This window comes from Urocampus carinirostris, chromosome 17 (genome assembly GCF_059441175.1).
Source record: "Urocampus carinirostris isolate Australia breed hairy pipefish chromosome 17, RoL_Ucar_1.0, whole genome shotgun sequence".
Classification (NCBI taxonomy): domain Eukaryota; kingdom Metazoa; phylum Chordata; class Actinopteri; order Syngnathiformes; family Syngnathidae; genus Urocampus; species Urocampus carinirostris.
The window spans coordinates 8,664,073-8,690,231 of NC_142365.1; the positions used below are offsets into that span (position 1 = coordinate 8,664,073).

The 26,159-nt window shown below is 42.5% G+C and overlaps 1 protein-coding gene across 1 annotated transcript in view; it reads left to right on the plus strand.

Moving 5' to 3' along the window:
• Window positions 1–26,159, plus strand: part of LOC148349121 (platelet-derived growth factor receptor beta-like) — a 30,483-nt gene continuing 4,324 nt past the window's right edge. Inside the window, exons 1-25 of the mRNA XM_088320690.1 lie at window positions 1–172; window positions 1,484–1,552; window positions 1,625–1,719; window positions 1,807–2,005; window positions 4,009–4,269; window positions 7,261–7,391; window positions 7,458–7,539; window positions 10,040–10,114; window positions 14,060–14,249; window positions 15,044–15,159; window positions 15,604–15,715; window positions 17,437–17,539; window positions 17,598–17,706; window positions 20,078–20,172; window positions 20,239–20,371; window positions 20,453–20,557; window positions 22,245–22,349; window positions 22,438–22,540; window positions 22,625–22,704; window positions 24,140–24,255; window positions 24,323–24,445; window positions 24,521–24,632; window positions 25,068–25,167; window positions 25,697–25,802; window positions 25,861–25,963. Of these exons, the coding sequence (XP_088176816.1) occupies window positions 1,495–1,552; window positions 1,625–1,719; window positions 1,807–2,005; window positions 4,009–4,269; window positions 7,261–7,391; window positions 7,458–7,539; window positions 10,040–10,114; window positions 14,060–14,249; window positions 15,044–15,159; window positions 15,604–15,715; window positions 17,437–17,539; window positions 17,598–17,706; window positions 20,078–20,172; window positions 20,239–20,371; window positions 20,453–20,557; window positions 22,245–22,349; window positions 22,438–22,540; window positions 22,625–22,704; window positions 24,140–24,255; window positions 24,323–24,445; window positions 24,521–24,632; window positions 25,068–25,167; window positions 25,697–25,802; window positions 25,861–25,963 (2,812 nt within the window). The 5' untranslated portion in view covers window positions 1–172; window positions 1,484–1,494. The remainder of the gene's footprint in view (window positions 173–1,483; window positions 1,553–1,624; window positions 1,720–1,806; window positions 2,006–4,008; window positions 4,270–7,260; window positions 7,392–7,457; window positions 7,540–10,039; window positions 10,115–14,059; window positions 14,250–15,043; window positions 15,160–15,603; window positions 15,716–17,436; window positions 17,540–17,597; window positions 17,707–20,077; window positions 20,173–20,238; window positions 20,372–20,452; window positions 20,558–22,244; window positions 22,350–22,437; window positions 22,541–22,624; window positions 22,705–24,139; window positions 24,256–24,322; window positions 24,446–24,520; window positions 24,633–25,067; window positions 25,168–25,696; window positions 25,803–25,860; window positions 25,964–26,159) is intronic.

Below are 26,159 nucleotides of genomic sequence, written 5' to 3' on the forward strand. Positions count from 1 at the left end.
CTGCCGTTCGGAGAGTGAGTCAGTCGCTTTCCAGACCGAAAACCTTCCAAAACAAGAAGTGGGACCGCAGAGAAGGAATAAAAACAAAAGAGTAGGACCAGGGAGAACAGCTACGAGGACGATTCTGATGCGACTCTGGGTTGTGTGCTGGTGGGGAAGATTGATTCCAATGGTAAAATTTCATTTTGGTTTTTTTACTTTACTTCTAAGATGGAAAATGAATGTTTTAACAATTGACTTTCATGGATCAATATCCTTGTTCCATAACCAGCTTTAGATTTTCCAGCAAAACCAAAATTGAGAGAGTTGTTGATGCCTTTAACAGACACGTGTTGACATTGCAATATTTGACTCCGCCTCCCTGGGGTGACCCGCGCATATTTTCCACAGTTTTTTATGCGGCAGAGTTATTGAAAAGCGTTTTTGTCGATGTACCCATTTTTAACACTTTACGTTTGTGCAGATTGCTCATGTTGGTGTCTATCCATTATCACCAATGTCCATTTGAGATGGCCGACTGATGCCAAAAAGCATAACTTCTTGTTGGTCAACATGGCTCACCAAACTTTTGGAAACTGAGTACTACTGTTTTTTTTTTTTACTTAGCGAAATGGTGTCGAGAACCCAAATGCGTGACGTTTCTCACACAAGCTTTTATTTTAAAATGGGGCAGTCATGCACGTTAACCCAAACGCCAGTGATTCGGCGATCGTAGGGCGGAAGACGTAAGGCAGCAGTCTGGCATGGAATGACAGGAAGCCAGAGGCTGAGATCGATACTCCGGACAGGACGGGACAGACAGGATTGATATCAAAACAGGAGAAACTAGATGGGAACAAAACTGGAGATATATATTAAACAGGACAAATAGACGGGAACAATACCGGACAGGGAACACAGGCAGGGAACCAGAGTCAAAACCCACTTCTTGCGGGGCAGAAGTTCATAGACGGACTGACAAAGATTGAGTGAGAGCACTGACCTTATGTAGAAGGGAAGCCAATTTTTGTCAGAAATCAGAAACGGAGACAGGACCCACATGCGTTTGTTTCTCCCAGTTTTATTGAGAAGGAGGAAAAGGCTTGCACCCACGATCCGGTGATCATCGGTCACAGGGAGCAGATCGCTCGGAACACGGAAGTGGCACTTACGCAACGAGCGATGGCGGTGTCGAGAGGGGAATAAAAGGTCGGTAGAGCAGAAACGTAGTCAAAAACAGAAATGGGTAGAAGCCGGGAAACAGACGGGAGCCAAAAAAACCGGAGGAAGTCAGAGTCGGAGGGCTTGCCTAGCGTGAGCTGAGGTTCGCAGACGGTCTGTCAACCGGTAACAGAAAGCCAGGGGTTTAAAAAGTGTCAGGCAGCCAATCAGCGTGCCTCGCATCAGTAATCATGACAATTTTACCCCTACTTCTGTGAGAACAACCTGGTAATAACATAGTAATAACATAGTAATAACACACAATTTGCTTGCAACTGATCAGAGTCGGCAGTCATGCAGAAGTCCGTCAGAGGGCGAACGGGAAGTCGGGAACTGATGAACTTCTTGTTGGGTTAGTAATAACTAAAATGTCAGTCTGTTTTCAAGTAACCCAGATGGATTTAACTTCAATCTGTGTATGTAGGTGTTCTCCTGGTTCTTCCAGGAGTGGTTGTTGGTCTGGAACTTATTCCTCATGCCTCTCAGGTTCTCCTCCAGCCTCACTCCAACTTGACAGTGGTCAGTAAGAACTGTTCCTGTCACATGCCAGTTGAACCTTCACGAGTTGTGGTTATACGACAAATAGGCGTTCGTGTCCTTCTTAAGGCTTGTTCTGGTTGGAGTGAGGTGTCATGGCACCTTCCGTGGCAGGAGTCTCAAGAGGGCAACATCAGGGTGGAGAACCAGGGATCCCGCAGCGTCCTGCACCTCTTCAACGTCACGTGGAGGAATTCTGGGAGATACGCCTGTGAGGAATCGTCATCCGATCAGATGAGAGAAATGGACGTCTTCATACCTGGACGAGGTAAACTTCAGGTGTCACTGAGTGATATTTTTATAATTGAGTACAGTGTTTGGCAACTGTTTCTGTACCTTAGACCGGTTAAAAGTCAGACTGTATTCTAACCACTCGGGCCAATGAAAATATAGGTTATAATCAGGGTTGGGTAGGGTTACTTTAACTGGATTACTTTCAATGACTTTTGGATTACTCCAATACCAAATATGCTAAAATGCTTAAGGGGCGGCAGTAGCTCAGGAGGTAGAGCGCTCGTCTTGGGATCAAGGGATCCCAGTTCGAATCCCGGCTCGTCCGTGTTACATGTCGAAGTGTCCTTGGGTAAGACACTGAACCCCTAATACCCCCAATAAGCAGGTTAGCGCCTTACATGGCTGTAAGGCCGCTATTGGGAAATGTGGAGCACATTGTAAAGCGCTTTGGGAAATCATTGACTTGAAAAGCGCTATATAAATGCAGATCATTTCATTTCATAAAAGACAAAAGAAACTAAATATGAATAAAATGATGACTCACAACACGTGGTAAGCTTTCTCTCCTGGCTTTGATCTCTCCTACTCCCCAAGCCTGCACAAAATGGAGTCATTTTATTCATATTTAGTTTCTTTTGTCTTTTATTAGCATATTTGGTATTGGAGTCATCCAGCTCAGTAGCCTAGATGGTAAGGCGCCCGCTTTGAGACTGGGAGGTCGGTGGTTCGCGCCCCGGCCGAGTCATTCCTAAGACTTAAAAAGTGGTCGGCGGCGCCCTCTGTTGGCTGCGGCTGCATCGGCTCGCTACAACGGGTCAGGTGCAATCGACATTTCGTTCTGAGTACATTGTTACACAGAATGACAATACAAGGAAATTATTATTATTATTATTATTATTATTATTATCCAAAAGTAATTGAAAGTAATCCAGTTAAAGTAACCCTACCCAACCCTGGTTATAATAATAATTATAATAATAATAATATGCCTAAATAGATCAGATTGTCATGGTCGCCGTGGCGACCGGTCTGCCCCGCCCCCTGGGCACCAGCTGAAGCAGATCAGCTAATTGCGTGGCTGCTATTTAAGGTTGGGTGCTGGGTATTGCGGGTGTTGGCTCTTTACACCTTTTCTGTTCTGTTATGCCTTGTTCTGTTTAGTTTAAGTCGGAGGAAACCTGTACTTGACCATTCTGAGAGTAAGAATGTTTTTGTTCTGTTTTGTCCCGGAGTTTTTGGACGACTTTTATTTTGTTAAATAAAAGTTATGATCGTCACGCAATTGAGTTCTCCCTTCCTGCCTCCTGCCTCCGTTCTGGTCCGGTCATCCACCTCGTGACACAGATTCAGATTCAGATCTACTTTATTGGCATTCTTGTACACGTGTATACAGAACGAAATGTCGATACATCTGACCCGCACAGTTTCCTTGAATGTACAGACATAAATAAAATGTTGTATTGAGTTGGAGTATTGAAGTACTAATAATATACTAAATAATTATAGCTATGAGTATTATACAGTAGTGCAAAGAGTGCAAGAGGAGCAGCTAACCAAATGTGCAAAATGGGCAGTCAGGTAAACAAGTCACTATACAATAACAATAACACTGGAGTACGATAGTGCAGAGGACATTGGAAAAGGAATTTGATTCTATCTCACTAACGGTACAACTACAGTAATCCCTCGGTTATCGCGGTTAATGGGGACCAAACCCACCTGCGAAAAGTGAGAATCCGTGAAGTACCCGACTTATAGACTCCGAAACGGCGGAACTCATTTTCGTGAAAACTTACAGAGTTGTCCTTTAGGCTTCCGCGAGTGTCTTTAGCTAGGTTTTGTGTCAAGGCATACCAATACAACTGATAAACACCTGCTTTTGTAGGGCCTTTTAAGCCCTCTGGCCGCCAATATGGGTACAGCAGCCCCCAACTACCGCCCACTCCAAGCAGCCCAATCCAATCGGGCCATTTTGCTTGTAAACATGAAGTGATTCGCTTATCATCAAGTTTGAGTATTGTTCCGGTCCCATTTCAGGTCCAAACGAGTGGTTTGTCCCGGTGGGTCCCGGTGTGGTGATGAAAGACAAGGAGGAAGACACAATCCCTTGCGTGGTGTCCAACCCTCTCTTGAACGTCACCCTGTACGAACGTGGGGACAAAACGCCGGCATCCGGGTTCGAATATGCGCCCGGCCGTGGTTTCACCGGACGCCTAAACGACTCGGCTTACGTTTGCGTGGCGTTTAATGGTTCTGAAGAGGTTCCGTCGCAGACCTACTATGTCTTCAGCGTCGTAGGTGAGTTCTCTCTCTCTCACCTGTCTGTGGCACACCTGTCTGTCTCGACAGAAAAACCTTTGTTTTTTTTGATCTCATATTAAAATGTGTCCCTGCAAGGGTTAGGACCAATGTTCCCTGTAATTTTGCAGGGGTCTGAGCGTTCACACAAAGTCGGTGAGCAACGCTTGAAACAACAGTGAGCAACCATAATCCCAAGTGTGGCAAGATAATTAATAATCAAACATGTCCAAAACTTGACATCAAGCTACATTTTGCTGAGTTTCTGGCAATGCAAAATGATTTTTCTCTTTTGAATGAATTGACTCATGTACTATTGCAAAGGTTGTACGGCCTACAAACGTCGTTTGTTCTTACAATTCTTTCACAAGATATCCATTTCTTTTTTTTCCCTGATATATTTTGTCGCATAATACTAACATTTTTGGAGGCTTATTTAGTCGGTTGTAAGATACAGAACGGTACTTACGGTAATCACATTTTTGAGTGGAAGTACAATGTTGGCAACAAGATTCACTTGATATCATTGGAAATTATTTGAATGCAACACAAACTTTTTCTTCTTTTTTCCGTGTTTTTCTTCTACTTTTTAAAAAATTCCTTTAAATAAAATCTCATTGTGTTTATTTTTTCCGAGCTGTTACTTTTTTCTTTTGTTTCTTTATTTACTTTTTACCCAAATTTCTTTCTTTTCTTTTTTTCTGGCTTTTTTCTACATTTTTCCTTCTTTTTTTCTCTTCCTTTTGTTTCTTTTGTTCTCATCTTTTCACTACTTTTTCATTTTGGTATTTTTTTTCTTTTTTGTTCGATTCCCTCCTTCATTTAAGTCATTTTGTGCATACTTTTACATCATATTTGGTCATGTTGGGATTAAAGAAGCAAAAACAACCCGAAGAGCCGTTTAGGACCCGAAAGAGCCGGTTCCTTTTAGTGAGCCGAGCCGAGGAAGCCGGTTCTCGACAAACTCTACTAACTTTACTTTTCAACTTCGTTCGACATTGACTTCAAAATACCGCATTTAGGACACAACGTCAGGGGAACCCGTGTATTTTGACCTTCATGCACTGTAACTTTGACTTGAGTCGCTTCTTAATTAGTCATTTTGATCCCTCATTTTTGTGCGCTGGCTAGATTTTCTTGTGCGCTGAGCCTGAGAATGCGCGAGCAGTGCGCATTTGCGCACGCGCGCAGTTTAGAGGGAGCACTGGTTGGGACTAACTCGTAACAAAGGGACACAATCCTGGAACATAGTCATATTTCTCGTAGCGAGTACTGCAATGCATTATCATTAAAAATGTACAAAACTATCGCTACGACGTGGTGCAATACTTGCTACTGTAATGTAAAAAAGGGACAGAAAAGTATGAAAAAGTATAAAAAAGGAACTGAAAAATAATGAAAAGTATAAATTCATACAAAATGTATAGAAAAGTATGAAAAAGAACTTTTCACTGCGTATTTCTAAAAGCATACAACCTTGTTCTATACCTCATATTGTCCAGAATAAACTGTTCAGTCAAAATCTCAGCATTACTACACAACTCAAGCACTTCTTTTTTAACCCGTCTCACAACCTGGATGTGAAATAAACACGCTGAGGAGGAAAAATAATTCCTCTTAATTTTTCTGAGAGTCAGCAACACAGCCAGGAAATCATGAGCTGCTCTCTGCCCAGTCCAAACGAAATTGCCTGTCACGGTTGCCCATTGCCCTCACTTGGGCCCGCTCGTTTGGCGCCAGCTGCGGCTCGTTGCCTGATTGGCTACCCTTCTATTTAAACTCAGCGCTCTCATTCACTCCTTGTCAGTCCGTCAACGAACCTCTCAACTTGCAAGTCGTGTATTTTGACTCTGTCCGGTATTCTGCTTGTGTATCCAGTATCCGGTATCGATCCCGTCTGTCCCGTCCTGTCTGGTATCTTGATTGTGTATCCGGTATCCGGTATCGATCCCGTCTGTCCTGCCCTACTCAGTATCTTGCTCGTCTATCCAGTATCCAGTATCGATCCCGTCTGTCCCATCCTCTCCGGTATCTTTCTCCAGTATCCAGGATCGATCCCGTCTGTTCTGCCCTGTCCGGTATTCTGCTTGTGTATCCAGTATCCGTATCGATCCCGTCTGTCCTGTCCTGTCCGGTATCTTGCTGTCGTATCCAATATCCAATACCCGGTATCTATCCCGTCCGTCCTGTCCTGTCCGGTATCTTGATCATGTATCCAGTATTCGGTATCGATTCCGTCTGTCCCGTCCTGTCCGGTATCTTGATCGTGTATCCAGTATCCGGTATCGATCCCGTCTGTGCTATCCTATCCAGTATCTTGCTCGTGTATCCAGTATCAGGTATCGATCCCGTCTGTCCCGTCCTCTCCGGTATCTTGCTGTCGTATCCAATATCCAATACCCGGTATCGATCCTGTCTGTCCCGTCCTGTCCGGTATCTTGCTCGTGTATCCAGTACCCGGTATCGAGCCCGTCTGTCCCGTCCTGTCCATTATCTTGCTCGTGTATCCAGTATCCGGTATCGATTACGTCTGTCTTGTCCTGTCCGGTATCTTGCTCCAGTATCCAGTATCTGGTATCGATCCTGTCTGTCCCATCCTGTCCGGTATCTTGCTCGTGTATCCAGTATCCGGTATCGATCACGTCTGTCTTGTCCTTTCCGGTATCTTGCTCCAGTATCCAGCATCGATCCTGTCTCTCCCATCCTGTCCGGTATCTTGCTCGTGTATCCAGTAGTTATCCATCTCGTCTCTCCCGCCCTGTCCGGTATCTTGCTGTTGTATCCAGTATCCGGTATCAATCCTGTCTGTCCCGTCCTGTCCCGTATCTTGCTGTTGTATCCAGTATCAGGTATCAATCCCGTCTGTTCCGTTCTGTCCGGTATCTGCCCGTGTATTCTGTATCTGGTATCGATCCCGTCTCTCCTGTCCGGTTTCGATCTCATCTGCCACTGACTTCTCTGTCTCACTTCTTCTTCTAATCTACCCAATAGTTGCCAAGGAGATGGAGGTGGATTTGAAGGCATCCAGCAGTGTGCTGAAACGAGGACAACAATTGATAGTCAACTGCACTGTCCAAGACATCGACATGGTTTTTTTCTCTTGGAGCTTCCCTCGCAAAGAGGTAACTCTGTCTCCCCCTAGAGGCTCGGAGGGCACACGCGCAACCTATCCTGCCATTTTTTGTCAGGAAATGGAAACGCTGACGGAATTTCTTCCCAATCGAATCCGATCTTTCGTGAACATCCCCTCGGTGACGATGGCGGACTCGGGTAAGTAATGATGGCGTTGATGATTGTCACCAGAGCCGGCCCAAGTTAGGGCTACGCCACCAGTAGGGGGCCCCAAAGAGCAGTTAAATCTTTGGGAGCCATTCCTGTGTCTACAACAAAAAAACTTCTACAAAATACTACAAAAGCACTTCAAAACTAAATATCAAATACAATGCTTAAAAACAGGGAACTCATGTATATACTCTTTTGCTTTCATTCGGAAACGAAAAAATAGTATAGGAATACTACAAAATCACTACGATACAAATACGACAGAAATATTACCCCAGAATTACTGAAAAATAAAACTACAGTAATATTACAAAATACTAAAGAAATATGACAAAAAAATCCCATGTGAATACTACAAAAAATAAAAAAAATATTACTACAATACAGCTGAGGAAATACATCAAAAATACTTCTACAGAAATACTTTAAAAATACCACTTTATATAATATAATACAAAACATTATCAGAAAAATATTACAACAGAAATACTTCTCCAGGAGTAATACAACATAAATCCTGCAAAAATACAACTATAGTGATACTACAATAATTATACTTTGGAAATACCACAAAAATACCACCAAAATAATACTAAAGTGATATTTTACTACAGAAATACTACATATATACATAACCTTTTCTCCTATGGAAATACTACAGAATACAACAAAATAGTACAAAAATATGAAATAAAAGTAATAATAGAGTACTAATACAAAAACACCAAAATCCTAAAAGTACTATAACACTACAAAATACCACAGACATATAATTTAAAATCTTCTATTGTAATACAACAAAAATTCTACAGAAATACTAAGAATTTACTACTATGGAAAAACTACCCAAAAAACTACTGCAGAAATACTACAAAAATAAAACTAGAGTAATACTACAAAAAAAATACTGAACTTCAACAAAAATCAGACTACGGAAATATTAAGAAAATACTTACGTAAATAATACGTTTGAAAACTAAATATCAAATGAATTGCTTCAAACAGGGACCTTATATATTATTTGGTTTTCATTCGGAAAAGAAAAAATAGTATAGAAATACTTCGAAAATACTATGATACACATAATACAGAAATATTACAAAATTACTGGAGAAACATGACAAAAACAATACTATTGGAATACTACAAAAATAACAAAAATATTACTAAAATACTGCTTTGGAAATACATCAAAAATACTTCTACAGGAATACTTCAAAAATACCACTTAATAATACCATAATACAAAACACTACCAGAAAAATGTTACTCCAGAAATACTTCTCCAGAAGTATTACAACATAAATAATGCAAAAATACTACAGAAATATGACAGAAACAATCCTACAAAAAAATACAAAAATATTACTCAAATACTGCTTTGGAAATACATCAGAAATACTTCTACAGAAATACTTCAAAAATACCACTTCATAATACCATAATACAAAACACCACCAGAAAAATGTTACTACAGAAATACTTCTCCAGAAGTGTTACAACAGAAATACTGTAAAAATACAACTACAGTGATACTACAAAAAAACCCACTTATGGAAGTACGACAAAAATATGACCAAAATAATACTACAGTGATATTTTACTACAGAAATACTACAGATAAACATAATATTTTATCCTATGGCAATACTACAAAATACAACAGAAATAGTACACAAATATGAAAAAATAATAATTGTATTACTACAAAATCACCAATATCATGAAAGTACTGTAATACTACAAAAATACTGCAGACATACGGTATAATTAAACATCTACTATTGTTATACTACAAAAATACTAAGAATTTACTACAAAGGAATAACTACCAAGAAAACTACCCCAGGAATAGTACAAAATTTAAACTAGAGTAATACTACAAAGTCGGTAGCCGGGACTGGGAGAGCAAAGCGTGGCCAAGGTCGGAAACGAGTCGTAAGCCGGGATGGGAGAGCAGGCGTGGTCTGGATCAAAACAGGTCGTAGCGGGAGACAAACAGGAGCAAAAACGGGACAGGCAGGAGTCAGGTTCGAAAAAGGCTTGCCTTGTATACACAGAGGTTCGCAGACGGACTGACAACAGGGGACTGACAGAACTGGGTTTAAGTCGGGACAGGGAGCCAATCAGAACCTGCGGCGGTTGCCGTCAAATGAGCGGGAACAGGTGAATCACATCAGTAATCATGACAAAAACAAAAGAACAAACAAAAACCAGGCTTGAAAACTAAATATCAAATGAATTGCTTCAAAAAGGGACCTTATATATTTCTGCTTTAATTGTGATTGTTTTAAAACCAAATTGACGAAACTAATCTAGTTCAAAAGATCTATACCATGAAAATGTTTGCATGTATATTTGGTCCCAAATTTGAAAATTGTATGTTGCAAAATCGGCCCCAAAATCTAATTTTGTGTTGGGCCCCATGAAGACTCGGGCCGGCCCTGATTATCACGATCCTTTCTGATGTCGATGGTGATTCCTGCAGGTGTTTATCGATGTGCCGTACAGGAAAGCCTGCAGGGAGGGAGCGTGGAAAAGAAGATCACAGTGAAAATATTGGGTAAGGCTTGCATTATGAATCCAGGTACAAAGATACAAACACGTTCGGGATCCCTTTTGTTCTGTGGATTGGAGTTTGACTTAACTTAACTACAACCTCTGACTAAAAGTATGGAATCACCAATCTTGGGTAAGGCTTGCATTATGAATCCAGGTACAAAGATACAAACACGTTCGGGATCCCTTCTGTTCTGTGGGTTGGAGTTTGACTTAACTTAGCTACAACCCCTGACTAAAAGTATGGAATCACCGATCTTGGGTAAGGCTTGCATTATGAATCCACGTACAAAGATACAAACACGTTCGGGATCCCTTCTGCTCTGTGGGTTGGAGTTTGACTTAACTTAGCTACAACCCCTGACTAAAAGTATGGAATCACCAATCTTGGGTAAGGCTTGCATTATGAATCCAGGTACAAAGATACAAACACGTTCGGGATCCCTTCTGTTCTGTGGGTTGGAGTTTGACTTAACTTAGCTACAACCCCTGACTAAAAGTATGGAATCACCAATCTTGGGTAAGGCTTGCATTATGAATCCACGTACAAAGATACAAACAAGTTCAGGATCCCTTCTGTTCTGTGGGTTGGAGTTTGACTTAACTTAGCTACAACCCCTGACTAAAAGTATGGAATCACCAATCTTGGGTAAGGCTTGCATTATGAATCCAGGTACAAAGATACAAAAACGTTCGGGATCCCTTCTGTTCTGTGGGTTGGAGTTTGACTTAACTTAGCTACAACCCCTGACTAAAAGTATGGAATCACTAATCTTGGGTAAGGCTTGCATTATGAATCCAGGTATAAAGATAAAAAAACGTTCGGGATCCCTTCTGTTCTGTGGATTGGAGTTTGACTTAACTTAGCTACAACCCCTGACTAAAAGTATGGAATCACCAATCTTGGGTAAGGCTTGCATTATGAATCCAGGTACAAAGATACAAACACGTTCGGGATCCCTTCTGTTCTGTGGGTTGGAGTTTGACTTAACTTAACTACAACCCCTGACTAAAAGTATGGAATCACCAATCTTGGGTAAGGCTTGCATTATGAATCCAGGTACAAAGATACAAACACGTTCGGGATCCCTTCTGTTCTGTTGGTTGGAGTTTGACTTAACTTAGCTACAACCCCTGACTAAAAGTATTGAATCACCAATCTTGGGTAAGGCTTGCATTATGAATCCACGTACAAAGATACAAACAAGTTCAGGATCCCTTCTGTTCTGTGGGTTGGAGTTTGACTTAACTTAGCTACAACCCCTGACTAAAAGTATGGAATCACCAATCTTGGGTAAGGCTTGCATTATGAATCCACGTACAAAGATACAAACAAGTTCGGGATCCCTTCTGTTCTGTGGGTTGGATTTTGACTTAACTTAGCTACAACCCCTGACTAAAAGTATGGAATCACCAATCTTGGGGAAGGCTTGCATTATGAATCCAGGTACAAAGATACAAACACGTTCGGGATCCCTTCTGTTCTGTGGATTGGAAATTGACTTAACTTAACTACAACCCCTGACTAAAAGTATGGAATCACCAATCTTGGGTAAGGCTTGCATTATGAATCCAGGTACAAAGATACAAACACGTTCGGGATCCCTTCTGTTCTGTGGGTTGGAGTTTGACTTAACTTAACTACAACCCCTGACTAAAAGTATGGAATCACCAATCTTGGGCACGCAGACATTTTATTCTGTGGAAATAACTCGGATCACAAACTTGAAACAATTGTAAGGTCTTTATTGTTAATGTTAATCTCTCCGGAACGGCACCAAAAATAAGTTCCAGAATCATCACCTTGTCCAATACAGATTCGTGACTCATCACTGAAGATAACCTTCATCCAGTCATCTACAGTCCATGATTGCCTCTCCTTAGCATAGCAGTCTTACTCTTTTCTGTTTTAGCGTCAACGATGGTTTCTTTTTAGCTTTCCTATATGAAAATTCGATTTCCTTTAGGTGATTTTGCACAGTTCTGTCACATGCATTGACTCCGACTTCCTCCTCTTCATTTGTCTTGTTGTGCATTTTCTGTTTTCAAGACATATGGCCTGTTGTTGTCTGTCTTGACGGCTACATGTCTTCCTTGACCTATGACTATGCTTGACTTTAACAACTTTCCCATACTGTTGCATACAGCTGACTCTGAACAGCCCACATCTTTGGCAACCATACCAGTAGAGTTACGTTCTTCAAGAAGTTTGACGATCCTATCTTTGGTCTCAAGAGACATCACTCTTGTTGGAGCCATGATTCTTGCCAACCAACTTAGTCCAGGAGCTCTCCGAGCTGTGATAACTGCACTGTTTTTAACTGCTGACTAACGAGAGGACTTAATCGAAGCTAAATGCCCAATTAATGAAAGGAAATTGACTGGGTGTGTCCTTATTTTCTACTCCAAATGCACTGATTCTATATTTGTTTTCCTCAGAATTGAGTGATTCCATATTTACTTCCCTGCACTTGCTCTACAAGCGTAACATTTAATGACCATTGGAATGTTTTTTCTTCATTTCTTTTACTGTTTATGAATGGCAAAACGTTGCAGTTTGGAATGACCTTAAGATTGTTTCATGTTTGTGATCTGAGATTTTTCTACAGAATAAAATGGCTGAGTGAGGCCATGCCTAAGACTGGTGATTCCATACTTTTTGCTAGGGGTGTTAGCACTCAGCATGTAGTCTTCCATTTCCTCACTATGTTTCTCACCGTTTATTTTTCTTTCTTTGATTTATTTTTCCCCTGTTCTTACTATTCTCTCTTTTCCTTCCCCTTATTTTCCCAACTTTTTTCTCTTTTTCCTTTTTCTTTCTTTTTCCCCTTTACCCTATTTTTCTCTCTTTTCTTTCCTTTTTTCCTTTACTTTTCCCTTTTCACTTTTCCTTATAGTATTTTTTATATTTCTCTCTCTTTTTTTATTTTTTTTCCTAAACAGCTAAGCAAAAAAAGAGTGGGAAAATAATGTTAGGTTTTTGTCACTATGAATCTCCGTAGTTTGTATTCTTTCTTGTGCTTTTTAGCGGACTTTTTGGGTTGCACATCACCATACATAGACATCTAATGGTCAAATATTACATACTGAACCTTTAAGTATTTACTGTACAATTTCTGTGAATCTTATAAAATTCATTTGACTTCTTAAATTTCACCATGCTTGTACCTGAAATTGCTGATCCAAACAACCAATCATTTACAGTGAAGAAACACCTTGCTATTTTGCAATATTTCTCACACTTAGAAAATCATGGAGGGGCGTGAAATTTCCATTTTAAGGTGCATATCCACTGTGAGAGGGATAAACTAAAAAGAAAAATCCAGCAATCACAATGCATAATTTTTGAAAAATGCATTTGTGTGATACGGCTAGAAATAAGTATTTGAACACTCTGCTATTTTGCTATATTTCTCCCACTTAGAAATCATGGAGGGGTCTGAAATTTCCATCATAGGTGCATATCCACTGTAAGAGAGATAAACTAAAAAGAAAAGTCCAGAAAAAAACAATGCATGATTTTTGAACAATTTATTTGCGTGATACGGCTAGAAATGAGTATTTAAACACCTTGCTGTTTTGCTATTTCACCCACTTAGAAATCCTGGAGAGGTCTGAAATTTCCATCATAGGCGCATATCCACTGTGAGAGAGATATACTAAAAAAAAATCCAGCAATCACAATGCATGATTTTTGAACAATTTATTTGTGTGATACAGCTGCAAATAAGTATTTGAACACCCTGCTATTTTGCTATATTTCTCCCACTTAGAAATCATGGAGGGGTCTGAAATTTCCATCATAGGTGCATGTCCACTGTGAGAGAGATAAACTAAAAAGAAAAATCCAGCAATCACAATGCATGATTTTGTAACGATTTACAGTATAAAAGTAAATTATGTCTTAACCTTTATTTTATTTGCCTTTGTGTGTTTGGGTTCCCCTCAGATCGCGGTTACGTTTCCGCGAGAGCGAGCCACGACACCAATGTGTCCTCGTTGGTCGGCCACACGGTGGCGCTGCGGGTGGAAGTGGATGCCTATCCTCCGCCCTTGGTGATGTGGCTTAAAGACAACAGCAGCATTGTCGTCAACTCAGGAAGAACCGTTGTGTCCAATGCAAACGTGACGGATGGGAGGTACACAAGGACTTTATAGGGTTTCAATTTGGTCAATGCTCATAATGACGCTAGAAACCAGTGGTAGGCTGTGCATTTCACACCTAGGCCTTTAGTAGTGCTGTGTCTGAAGTGAAGGGAAGATCAGGCCTAAAAAGTCCAACCCGACCCGGCCTGCGGGTATATGTGTCCGAATCTGCCAGAACCCAACCGATTAACTTGATTTATAGGGTTTAAATAAACCTATATAATAAAAGTTTAAAAATGAAGTGGCTTGGACGTTCACCATAGAAGGAAAAAATACATGCAAATATAATTAAGTAGAATAATACATATTCTCATTCAAATTATGAATTCATTTTCTGCATTAAATTATTGTTGGTAATATACTGATTAAAGGGATAACCACAAGCCTGTCTTTTTTCATTTTCTCCTTTTATACTTCCTTTTTTTCTTAACTTCTTTATACAACATCATCATTCGTAATATAATGCATCGAAGCAAGTGAGCCGTTTGAGAGCCAACTCACTTTAATGAGTTGAGCCGAAAAAGCCGGTTCTCTAAAAAGAGACGGACTTCCTTTCACTACATCAGACCGCTCGCTTCGTTTGCAACGAAAAAAAACGATACCGAGATAGAGGCTTCTGCGGCGTACTTGTTTGAATTGATTGATTTGCCGTTTCGTGATAATTGGTACCCACAATTGACAAATTTGCGTTCCTTTCCGTACAGATTTTCTCGTACGTCGTACATGTCTTAAAAGGCACAATAAATGTACTTTGTACGGCAAAACTGTACTGCCTTGTCCGTGACAGATACGTGAGCTCGCTGACATTGGCCAAAGTGAGATTGACGCAGACGGGAATTTACACAGCCAGGATCTACAATGAAGATGATCAAGATGAGGTGTCCTTCAACCTTCAAGTTAAAGGTGAATTGATAACAAAAATGCAGGGTTGGGTAGGGTTACTTTAACTGGATTACTTTCAATGACTTTTGGATTACTCCAATACCAAATATGCTAATAAAAGACAAAAGAAACGAAATATGAATAAAATGATGACTCACAACACGTGGTAAGCTTTCTCTCCTGGCTTTGATCTCCGGCAAAACTAACATCAAACGCGACAGAAACAAAATGAAAATAAATCCAAACAGCTTGTCATTTTTGCCGTTCCATGTATTCCGTTACTCCCCAAGCCTGCACAAAATTGAGTCATTTGATTCATATTTAGTTTCTTTTGTCTTTTATTAGCATATTTGGTATTGGAGTAATCCAAAAGTAATTGAAAGTAATCCAGTTAAAGTAACCCTACCCAACCCTGCAAAAATGACGGTTGATCTTACAGTAACTTAACGTTACCATTGTTTGCAGCCCCCCCGAGAATTACATCCCTGACGGAGACGAGCACTCAAGCCATGATGTGCATTAGCGAAGGAACACCGCCCCCTACCGTCACCTGGTTAACATGTCACAGTGCACAAGTGTAAGAAAAACATAGCCTAGCACAGGGGTGTCAAACTCGTTTTAACTCGGGGGCCACAAATGCTATAAAAAATCTTACGAGGGCCAAACTAGTAAATATAAGAGAAAGAGAGGGAGAAAAAGACAGAGAAAGAGAGGGAGGAAAAGAGAGAGCGATAAACAGATAAGGAGAACGAGGGAGATAGAGTAACAGTGAGAGAAAAAGAGAGAGCAGATTAGAGACATGAATGGAGAAGAAGGGGGAAATGAGTATAGAGAGAAAAAGAAAGTGAAAAAAGAGAAAGATAAAAAGAATAAGAGAAGTGAAACGACAGAAAGAAAAAGAGTCAGCAGGAGAAAAAGACAAAGTGAGATGAGAAAGAGAGAGAGAGAGAGAGAGGTCGAAAACGGGAAAGAAAGAGGGTGAGAAAGAAAGAAAAATAGAAAGAAAGAGAATTAAAGTGTAAATTAGCAAGAGAAAATGGAAGGAGAGCAAGACAGAGAAAAATAAAGAGTTAGAGAGTGAGAGAGAAATAGAGAAAAGAGAAAAAGAGAAAGAAAAAGAGAGTGAACAGGAGAAAGAAAAAGAGGGAGAAATAAATAAACAAGAAGTGACAAAGGATTGCCTTCCGATGCGAACTAGCAGCAAACACAAATGTAAACATATTACTGTTTTTAAACAAATCCTTTGTCACTAAGGCAACAGAACCAGAAAGGCTTTTTACTGACATTATTTTCAAAATAATGCAAAATGGAAGATATCTTAGACATCTGGTTGTCATGGCAATCATTTTAGTGCTAAAAGGGCCAAGGGTTATATTATCCAATGATCAGTAAGTTTCAAAGCAAAAAGTATCAGATGGGTATTAAAGGATTTTATAAATTTGACTATAAGGGATTTTGTACGATCAAATACAGATTACATTTAAATGCAAAAGATATTCACTGGCTGAGCTGTGGGGCGACGTTATTGCAACCTTGTGAAGAAGGATGTTTACAGAAATAACGGGAACTGGGACAAGGGTTGATATGATAATCAGCGCTTCCCGGCGCAAGAGGGTCCTTCGTGACGCAGGGGTCCAGGCATCGAGGCGACGAGGTGGAGCCCACATGGGCGTTCCTGGCCGGCACATGGGAGGAGCCGACACGCCAGCTTAGGAGAGAGACGTGGGTCGAGAGGAGAACTTCAGAAGATCGATCGAGGGAGATCGAGAGAGAGGCTGGACGAAGACTAATTCGACTAATTCGGCTAATTCGATGGAATTCACTTAGTTTATCATTTAAGACCTTAAATCTGCCCCCGGGGCAGCATGGCGGCGCAGCGGTTAGTGCGTGTGCAGGCACAGTTCTAAGGTCTTGGGAACCTCCTGTGTGGGTTCAAATCCAGCTACCAGACTTCCTGTGCGGAGTTTGTATGTTCTCCCTGTGCTTGCGTGAGTTTCCCCTGGGCACTCCGGTTTCCTCCCACATTCCAAAGACATGCATTTCAGGTGGATTGGCCGGTCCAAATTGTCCCTAGGTGTGAATGGCGAGTTGTCTGTCCCTGTGTGTCCTGCGATTGTGTGGCAACCAGTTGAGGGTGTCCCCTGCCCACTGCCCGATGATTGCTGGGATGGGCTCCAGCACCCCCGCGACCCTACTGAGGATAAGCAGTGTAGCTAATGAGATGAGAGAGAATTCCCAACAGTATCGACCGATACTAGTCTGTTACCAATGTTCACAGTATTGCCGACCCTACTGCAGGTGCACCAACAGTTCAGGCAACTGGGTGAGCCAATCAGGTGCATCGGAGGGAGTGTCTCTCCATGAAAACATCACCTTCCTGGCGGATAGGGGCCTAACACAGGTAATGGCTGACGTCATCATACATGTGACATCATCACAACATGCTTATGACATGCCAGGTGCATAGCGTGCTGAGCCTGAAAAACGCCGCAACCTTGACTGCCGTCCGATGCGAAGTCTCCAACTCTGCGGGACGGCGAGCCAGAGACCTCAGACTGGTTTCCACATGTGAGTAAATTGGTCCTACGGGGATACCTCGGTACGTGACGGTAAGACGTTCGGGATCGGTGTTCGAACAGCCAATTGTTCGAGTACCAGAGATTTGTTGCCGATACAAGGTAAATATATTCAGGTTTATATTATCCTACGCATTCCCAAATACAGTGGAACCTCGGTTTTCGAACGCCTCTCAGTTCGAACAAATCGGAGTCCGACCAAAAATTTCCAGAAATTCTTGCTTCGCTGTTCGGTCAAAAAATCGGAGTTCGAACGCCGGTAATGCGTGAGTGCGTACGCTAGGGTGCCATGCTGAGCGGCGTACGGGTGTTTTAGCCCCTTATTATGCCTCAGAAGAAAGTCATGCAAGCGGCAAAGTTGCTACAGGTGAAAAAAGAAAAGTAGCGTGTACAACTATTGCATTTAAGAAAGAAATAATAGCACCACCTTCCACCTGCGCCTTCTGCTGACCACCACAAAGGTAAGAAATCCTCTTCATAATTCTTTTCTTCATCCTTTTTTTTTTATTTTTACACGTTCATGTTAGCGTAATCTTTCGTACGGAAGATTACGATAACGCGAACGTACGATTAGCCTGGGTTAGCTTTAAGTTTACATTAAAAATTCATGGTAAACATTCAGGGTGTTGGAACGGATTAAAATGATTTACATTATTGTTAATGGGAAAAATGATTTCGGTGATCGAACAAATCGATTTTCCAACAGGGTTCTGGTTATGGATTATGGTCGAGAACCGAGGTTCCACTGTACTCAAAATCTGATTAAAATTAGTACTTAAACAATGGTAAACATTTAAATGTGTAGATAAGAAAAAATAAACATAATAAAAACAAAGCAGAATGGACAGGCGTTGCGGGCCCTGGTTTGTTGAAGCATGTACATAAGAAACAATCAAGGTCAAGTCAAGTCATTTATTTATATAGCCCTTAATCATAAAAATGTCTTAATGGACTGCACAGGATTACAATAACACCATTACCTGATTTTAAACCAACATGCGGGCAAGGAAAAACTCAAAACCTCCGCGTGAGGAAAAAAGAAACCTTGAGAAGGGGCCTCACAAGTGTTAATCCCCCTTCCAGGATGACCAGGGTGGAATAGATTGTGAAAGAAGATTGGATTTGGATTTGGATTGGATTTGGCTGCTAGGAGTGATCGGTGGTCAGGAACTGTAGTACCCAATTTAGTTGCCTGATGGCGTTAGAGAACCCACACAAGCAGATGTTTATTTATTTTGCTGGTGTGTTTTGGGGGTACCTTGACACGAAACCTAGCTAAAGACACCTGCAGAGGCTTAAAGTACAACTGTGCACATTTTCACAAAAATCGGTTCAGCTGTTTCAAAGCCCATAAGTCACAAACACACACACACACACATACACGAACAAAACAACTAAAGAGGTTTGAAAATATAGATTTAGATTAGATTTTGAATATGCAAGAATTAAGTGCCAATGAAAACTAGTTCAGTTTTATTGCTGTTTAGTTTTAGGAAGTTGACAGTGTTCAGCTTTATCCAAGTTTCAAATTTTGTCCGAATACTGCAATAAAATACACACGATTTTGGGTCTAATACCGATTTGTTCGGCTACAGAGTGGTTCGGCTACCGAGATATCACCGACCTGATTGCTGTTGGCAGAAATGACAGAAAATGTATTCGTTCTATGCTAAAATCCCATCATAAATTCCATTAACCTGTTACGCACAGTACAAGCAGGGGACCCAAATGCGTGACGTTTCATACAATGCTTTATTAAGGGATTGGGGAAGTCAGAGCAAGAGGAAACAGACAGCGATCTGGTGCTTGCTGGGCAGGAGGAGCGGGAAGCCCTCATGAACGAAGCGTGGTTGGAGGTCGAAACAAGTCGGGCAGCCGAGACGGGAGAACTGAGCGTGGTCGGAGATCGGAAGCAAATCTGGCAGCCGGGACGGGAGACCGAGCGTGGTCAGAGATCGAAACAAGTCGGGCAGCCGGGACGTGCAGGAAGCCAGGGATCGGGGATCGATACAGGAAACGGAACCAGGCAGTATACAGGTAGCCTGGACAGGAAAACGGAGCTTGGATCGGGGATCAATACAGAAATCAGAATCAGGCTGGATACGGGTAGCCGGGACAGGAGAACGGAGTTTGGATCGGGGATCGATACAGGAAACAGGTCAGGATCAAAACGGGAGCCAGAGTCAAAAGTGCTTGGCTTGCATGCGCTGAGGTTCGCTGACGGACTGACCAGGAGTGAACGAGAATGACGTGTCTAAATAGGAGGATGACTAATTAGGGAACGAGTGGCAGCTGGGGCTGAAAGGGTAAGCGCAGGTTAGGGCAATTGACAAATCATAACATAACCGAATACTTTTTCCCAGCTCTCTTGTCTCAGGTGGCCATGTTGGCGCTTGTTCTGGTACTAGTGATCATCGCTATCATTTTCCTGGTCATACTCATCATCCTGTGGAGAAAAGTCAGTCAAACTCCGCCTAAAAGGGCTCTTACTTTTTGGTGCCTTACAAGTTCTCTTCTCCCTCAGAAACCTCGGTACGAAGTCCGTTGGAAGCTGATTGATTCAGTGAGTCCTGATGGACTTGAGTACACGTACCTGGACCCCGCCCAACTGCCCTACAGCGCTGCCTGGGAAATACCCAGGGACAACATAGAGCTAGGTATTGCAAGCACTTTGTAGTGCAGTCATAGCGATAAGTGGCACCCTGTGTTAGAACCCGGTTCCCGTGTGCTGTGTCCAGGCGAGGTTTTAGGTTCAGGAGCTTTTGGCCGAGTGGTGGAAGCCGAGGTGTCGGATCTGCTCCAAGACCACAAAACCACCAGAGTGGCTGTCAAGATGGTGAAATGTGAGTGTGCTACTTGTTTCTTTACGTTTTTGTGCAGCTATTTGCCTTTGTGAACTGTAATCCCACGTTTGTTGCGGGTAATGGGGACCAGAACCATGGAAAATCCACTAAGTAGAACCCCCTAACCTATTTTTAACATGCACTGTGCCGGCACCCGCTCGTGGATAAGGGATCGCGACTGCACGAGTGCTATTAATTCTAAGCGAATAAACCAGAATTAAAGAGCCACCATGCATTACACAAATTTGCTTTTTCGTCCCTCACTCGAATCAATAATCGACTGGGGATAATGGATCGCGGCCAAAACAGTGCATTTCTTCTTAACTGGGCCACAATGGCATGTTTCAGCGACCTGAACCACCCCAAATAATCGCGTTACTGGCCAAAGCTCTCAGCAATAGTCGACTGGAAATAATGGATCGCAGCCACAACTGTACCAGTGCTTCTCCCGACAAAAGTGCCTTATACCGTTCCCCGCTCGCACCAAAATGGAATCGAGGATAATGGAACACAGAGATGTCAAATGCAGTTCTGCTCTAGGGCAGATCCAGACTTTTTGCTTACTGTACTATTTTAGTAGTATGCTTTAACCTTCAGACTATTTTAATCTAACTAATCTAAACTAATCATGGTTGGCTTTGAATGTGTAAACTGGTTTATTTTAACAGTTGAGTGAATGCGGTTTTACACCTGAACCAACTCGACACTCTATACAAACTCAAGTGGGAGCTATGAAAGAAATGTAACTTCATATGAACAAAAAATACATGAAAAAATAAAATAAAAAGCAGTGCATGGGATATTCGATCAGATTATATTAGATAAAACTGCTACAATGGGCCTATTAAAGCTGCGAGTTTATCCTTTACTGTCGTCTAGTGGCCATAGGGAGCATTTGATGTGCATTTCAAAAACAAATCATAGCTTTTGATAGAAATGACCTATATTTTTTGACATACTCATAGATTTATGGCGGGCTCGGTTAAATCATGTCAGGACCAGAACAAATACTGGACCCACTTGCGTGCGTTTGTCTTAGTTTTATTTGGAAAAAGGGAAAGGATAGTACACACTATCCGTATATCGCTGGTCGCGGGGGGGCAGGTTGCTCAGATGCGGAAGTGGTAATTTCGTGGCGGAGGAAGGCAGTGTCGAGAGCGGGAAAGAACAGATCTGTGGCCGGGATGGGGGAGCAAAAATCGTAGTCAAGTTCAGAAAATGGGTCGGAGCCGGGAAACAGACTGGAATCAGAACAGGAGAGAGTCAGGGTCGAAAGGCTTGCCTAGCGTGAGCTGAGGTTCGCAGACGGACTGACAACCGGTGACAGAAAGGCGGGGGTTTAAAAAGTGACAGGTAGGCAATCAGTGTCCGAGGTAGTTGGCGCCAAAGGAGCAGGCTCAGGTGCCTCGCATCAGTAATCATGACAAATCATCCGGGCCGGTATATTTGACATGTCGGATTTAGGTGATAATAATAGTAAAAAACGGCCACCAGGCCTGACAAAAAAACACTCTGCCGGTCCAAACTCAGATAATGGATCGCAGCGGCACAAGTGCAGTTTGCATTTTGGTGGACAAAATAGCAAACAAGAGCCGCTTAGCTGACAAAAATGCATCGATGTGATCTGGAGTAATGCATTGTGGAATACAAAGCACAAAGAAGTGAAGGAGAATTACTTTTTTTCCAGCCAACAGTACCGCATGCCGGTCGTTGTTGTCCGAACTGAAGGTTCTGTGTCACCTGGGTCCTCACCTGAACATTGTCAACCTGCTGGGAGCCTGCACATCAGGAGGTTGACGTCCTTGTAAATCTCAGGAACCCCAAAGTGGTGGTACAATGACAAGGGGATCGATAATGCTCCCTGCTGGACTCCTTCACAGGTCCTGTTTATGTCATCACGGAGTTCTGTTGCCACGGAGACCTGGCCAACTACCTGCGTCGCCAGAAACACGCGTTTCTCCATACCCACGTACATCCCAAGCGGTACACGCAGGCATACTTGGACAAAAACGCCAAAATTTAGGTACGAAAGTGCGCACGCACTCACATGCAACTATGTTTTTGCAGAGAAGCAGACGGAGGTTACATGGACATGAGCAAGCAGGAAGGCGGGGCCATCGGCGACAGCAGTCAAAATGCAGCGTTAGGTGAGGCAGGAAGTCAGCTGTCATTCGTGGAAGGAAACACACTTTTGTGGACTTCCTCCATGTTTATTTGTGGGTTCCCAATAGTGATGGGAATTCGGTCAGGTTTTGGAGAACTGTCTGTTTCGACTCTGCTCACAGAAAAGAGCCAGCGGTGAGGCAAATCAAATGCAGTCGGGAGCGCCTTCAAAAGAGCTGGAAAGAGAGAGAGAGAGAGAGAGAGAGAAAGAGAGAGAGAGAGAGAGAAGGAAAAGGAGACGGAGGGGGAAAGGATGTGGGGAGATGGAGAGGGTGATATAGAGATATAGAGGAAGAGATAGACAAAGAGACAGAGAGGGTCACAGAAAGAGAAAAGGGAAGAGACGTGGAGAAAGAGAGAGAGGGAGAGAGCAAAAGGGAGAGAGAGTATGGGAGAAAAGGATGGGAAGGGGGTGAGGGGGAACGAGAGAGGTAGAAAATAAGACGTAGGGAAGAAAAGGGGTAGAGGGAGGGGGAGAGGAAGAGTGAGACAGAGAGATGAAGAGGAAGAGGGAGAGGGAAGGGGGAAATTGAGAGAGAGGGAGAGAGAGAGAGAGAGAGAGAGAGAGAGAGAGAGAGAGAGAGAGAGAAAGCTAAAGGGGGAGAGAGGTGAGAAAGGGACATAGAGAAGGGGTAGAGAGAAGGGTGGAGAGAAAGAGAGATAGAGATAGAATAATAGAGAGATGGAAAGAGGGATGGAGAGAGAGAAAGAGAGAGAGAGAGACACAGATAGACAGATAGATAGATAGATAGATAGATAGATAGATAGATAGATAGATAGATAGATAGATAGATAGATAGATAGATAGATAGATAGATTTATTTCAGAAGAATAGATAGATAGATAGATAGATAGATAGATAGATAGATAGATAGATAGATGGATGGATAGATAGATAGATAGATAGATAGATAGATAGATAGATAGATAGATAGATAGATAGATAGATAGATAGATAGATAGATAGATATAGAGAGAGAAACAGAGAAAAAGAGAAAGAAAAATAGTTAGAAAAAGAGAGAGAAAAGGTGAGAGAGAAACAGAAAGAGAAAAGGAGAGAAAAAGAGTGGGAGAGAGAGAGACAGAGACAGAGCGACAGAGAACTAGAAAGACAGCCAGCCAGACTGAGTGAGGGAGAGGGAGATGGAGAGAGAGAGGGATTGGGAGAGAGAAAAAGAGCACCTCCAAGGGAATTGTCTCCTTATCGATGGGGAGCCGGCTCTCGCCGCTTACTTCAAAGAGCCGATTTGTTCACAAACGACTCATCATCAGTCACCACATTTCTTTGCAATTTTTCCCATGTAGAATCACATTCCCAGTCAGTACCATCCCCTGCCACCAGGCTTTGCATCTTTCCTTCCCCTTTCTGTGAACACTTTCATGAGCTTGTTTTACTCTCCTCATGTACTTACCCTTTAGACCAGTTGGAGGCGCTGTGTCCCCCTGCGAGCGACCCAACCGTCTTGGGTACGAGCGACCTCTACAGCTTCGCTTTCCAGGTGGCCAACGCCATGAACTTCCTTTCGTCCCGCAACGTACGTTCTGGCAAACCAAACGAGACCCCCGCCGAACGCTTTTGTGAGGGTCCGCCCTTTCTCCCAGTGCGTCCACAGAGACCTGGCGGCCCGGAACGTCCTAGTCTGCGATGGACGTCTGGTGAAGGTGGGCGACTTTGGCCTGGCTCGAGATCTTCTCAGGGATCAAGACTACGTGGCCCGAGGACGCGTCAGTACACGGGATGAGACAGGAATCGGCCAATGGCGTGCCGGCTTTGACTGATTTTGTCCTTGCTCCCGATAGGCCCTGCTGCCTCTAAAATGGATGTCTCCGGAGAGTCTTTTCCAAAGTGTTTACTCCACCCAAAGCGACGTTTGGTCCTTTGGGGTTCTGCTGTGGGAAATCTTCTCTTTGGGTAAGAGCAGGGTTGGGTAGGGTTACTTTAACTTGATTACTTTCAATTACTTTTGGATTACTCCAATACCAAATATGCTAATAAAAGACAAAAGAAACTAAATATAAATAAAATGACTCAATTTTGTGCAGGCTTGGGGAGTAACGGAATACGCGGAACGGCAAAAATGATGTTGGCAAGCTGTTTGGATTTATTTTCATTTTGTTTCTGTCGCATTTTATGTTAGTTTTGCCGGAGATCACAGAGATCAAAGCCAGGAGAGAAAGCTTACCACGTGTTGTGAGTCATCATTTTATTCATATTTAGTTTTTTTTGTCTTTTATTAGCATATTTGGTATTGGAGTCATCCAAAAGTCATTGAAAGTAATCAAGTTAAAGCTACCCAACCCTGGCATTAGGACACTTCCTTTGAATGTAACGTTTTTTTTTCTCCAGGTGAAAGTCCGTATTCAGACCTGCCCATGACACAACAATTCTGCACCGCACTTAAGAGAGGACATCGCCTGTCCCGGCCACAGCACGCCAATTCCGACACGTACGACTCATAACCAATGTTCCCTCTAAGCTGCCCGCGTGCCCAATTGCGTACCGCCCAGGCCTTCTCAGCGCACAAAGAAATCTATCCAGCGCATAAGAATCAGGTTTCCCAAAAATAAAAAAAGGAATTCCCTGGCAAATTTGACAAAAATGACAGTGCATGCGGGTAATAACAAGTCAACAAAATGTCACATTTGAAATGTTTTTACAAATCATTGACAGTTTAATTGAATTCATACTGGAACTATTCCCAAAAATCATCGGCAATATTTTATATATTTCTTCATGCAGAGAGGGCAGTGGAGTCCTGGTGATCCTCTGTGTGTTCTTAACTACTCCGTGATACTGCCGTACCAGTGATGCAAAATTAGGCCAACGCAAATCTGAAAATGTTCCTTATACATTCCAAATTACAATTTTCAATATTTGGCGGCTCTGACCATGTACTGTAACTAGGCACGACTGGCCACTCAAGACACAGTATGTTAGAACAGTATCGAAAGTAACCGGTTGATGCTTGTTTCCAGTTACGACGTAATGCAGGCGTGCTGGAACGAGCATCCCGGTTCGAGACCGTCCTTCTCGTCATTGGTAGCAACTCTGGACGCCATGCTGACGGACGATTGCAGAAAGGTGAGGACGTTCTCCTCGTCTGCGTTGTCCCCCAATGATCGTTCGCGTCCTTTCCTAGACATACGCTATGCTGACGGAGAACTTCCTGAAAGGCGATCATCCGGCCGTGGTTCGATCCCGACTGACGTCTGCGGCTGTTCAAGTCTTAAACGAGTCAAATGGTGAAACTTTGTAAATTGTCCATTAGCTCTGCCAACTGACCCTAGAATTCCCCCGATGACTTCTTAATCATCCAATGTCGACTTAAATGACCAACAATGACAAACAGAATTCACCTGTGTGTCATTAAGTCTCAGTTTATGAAAGGAGACACTAGAGAACAGACAGCATTTCAAGGACCAAAGAAAGGACCAGGCA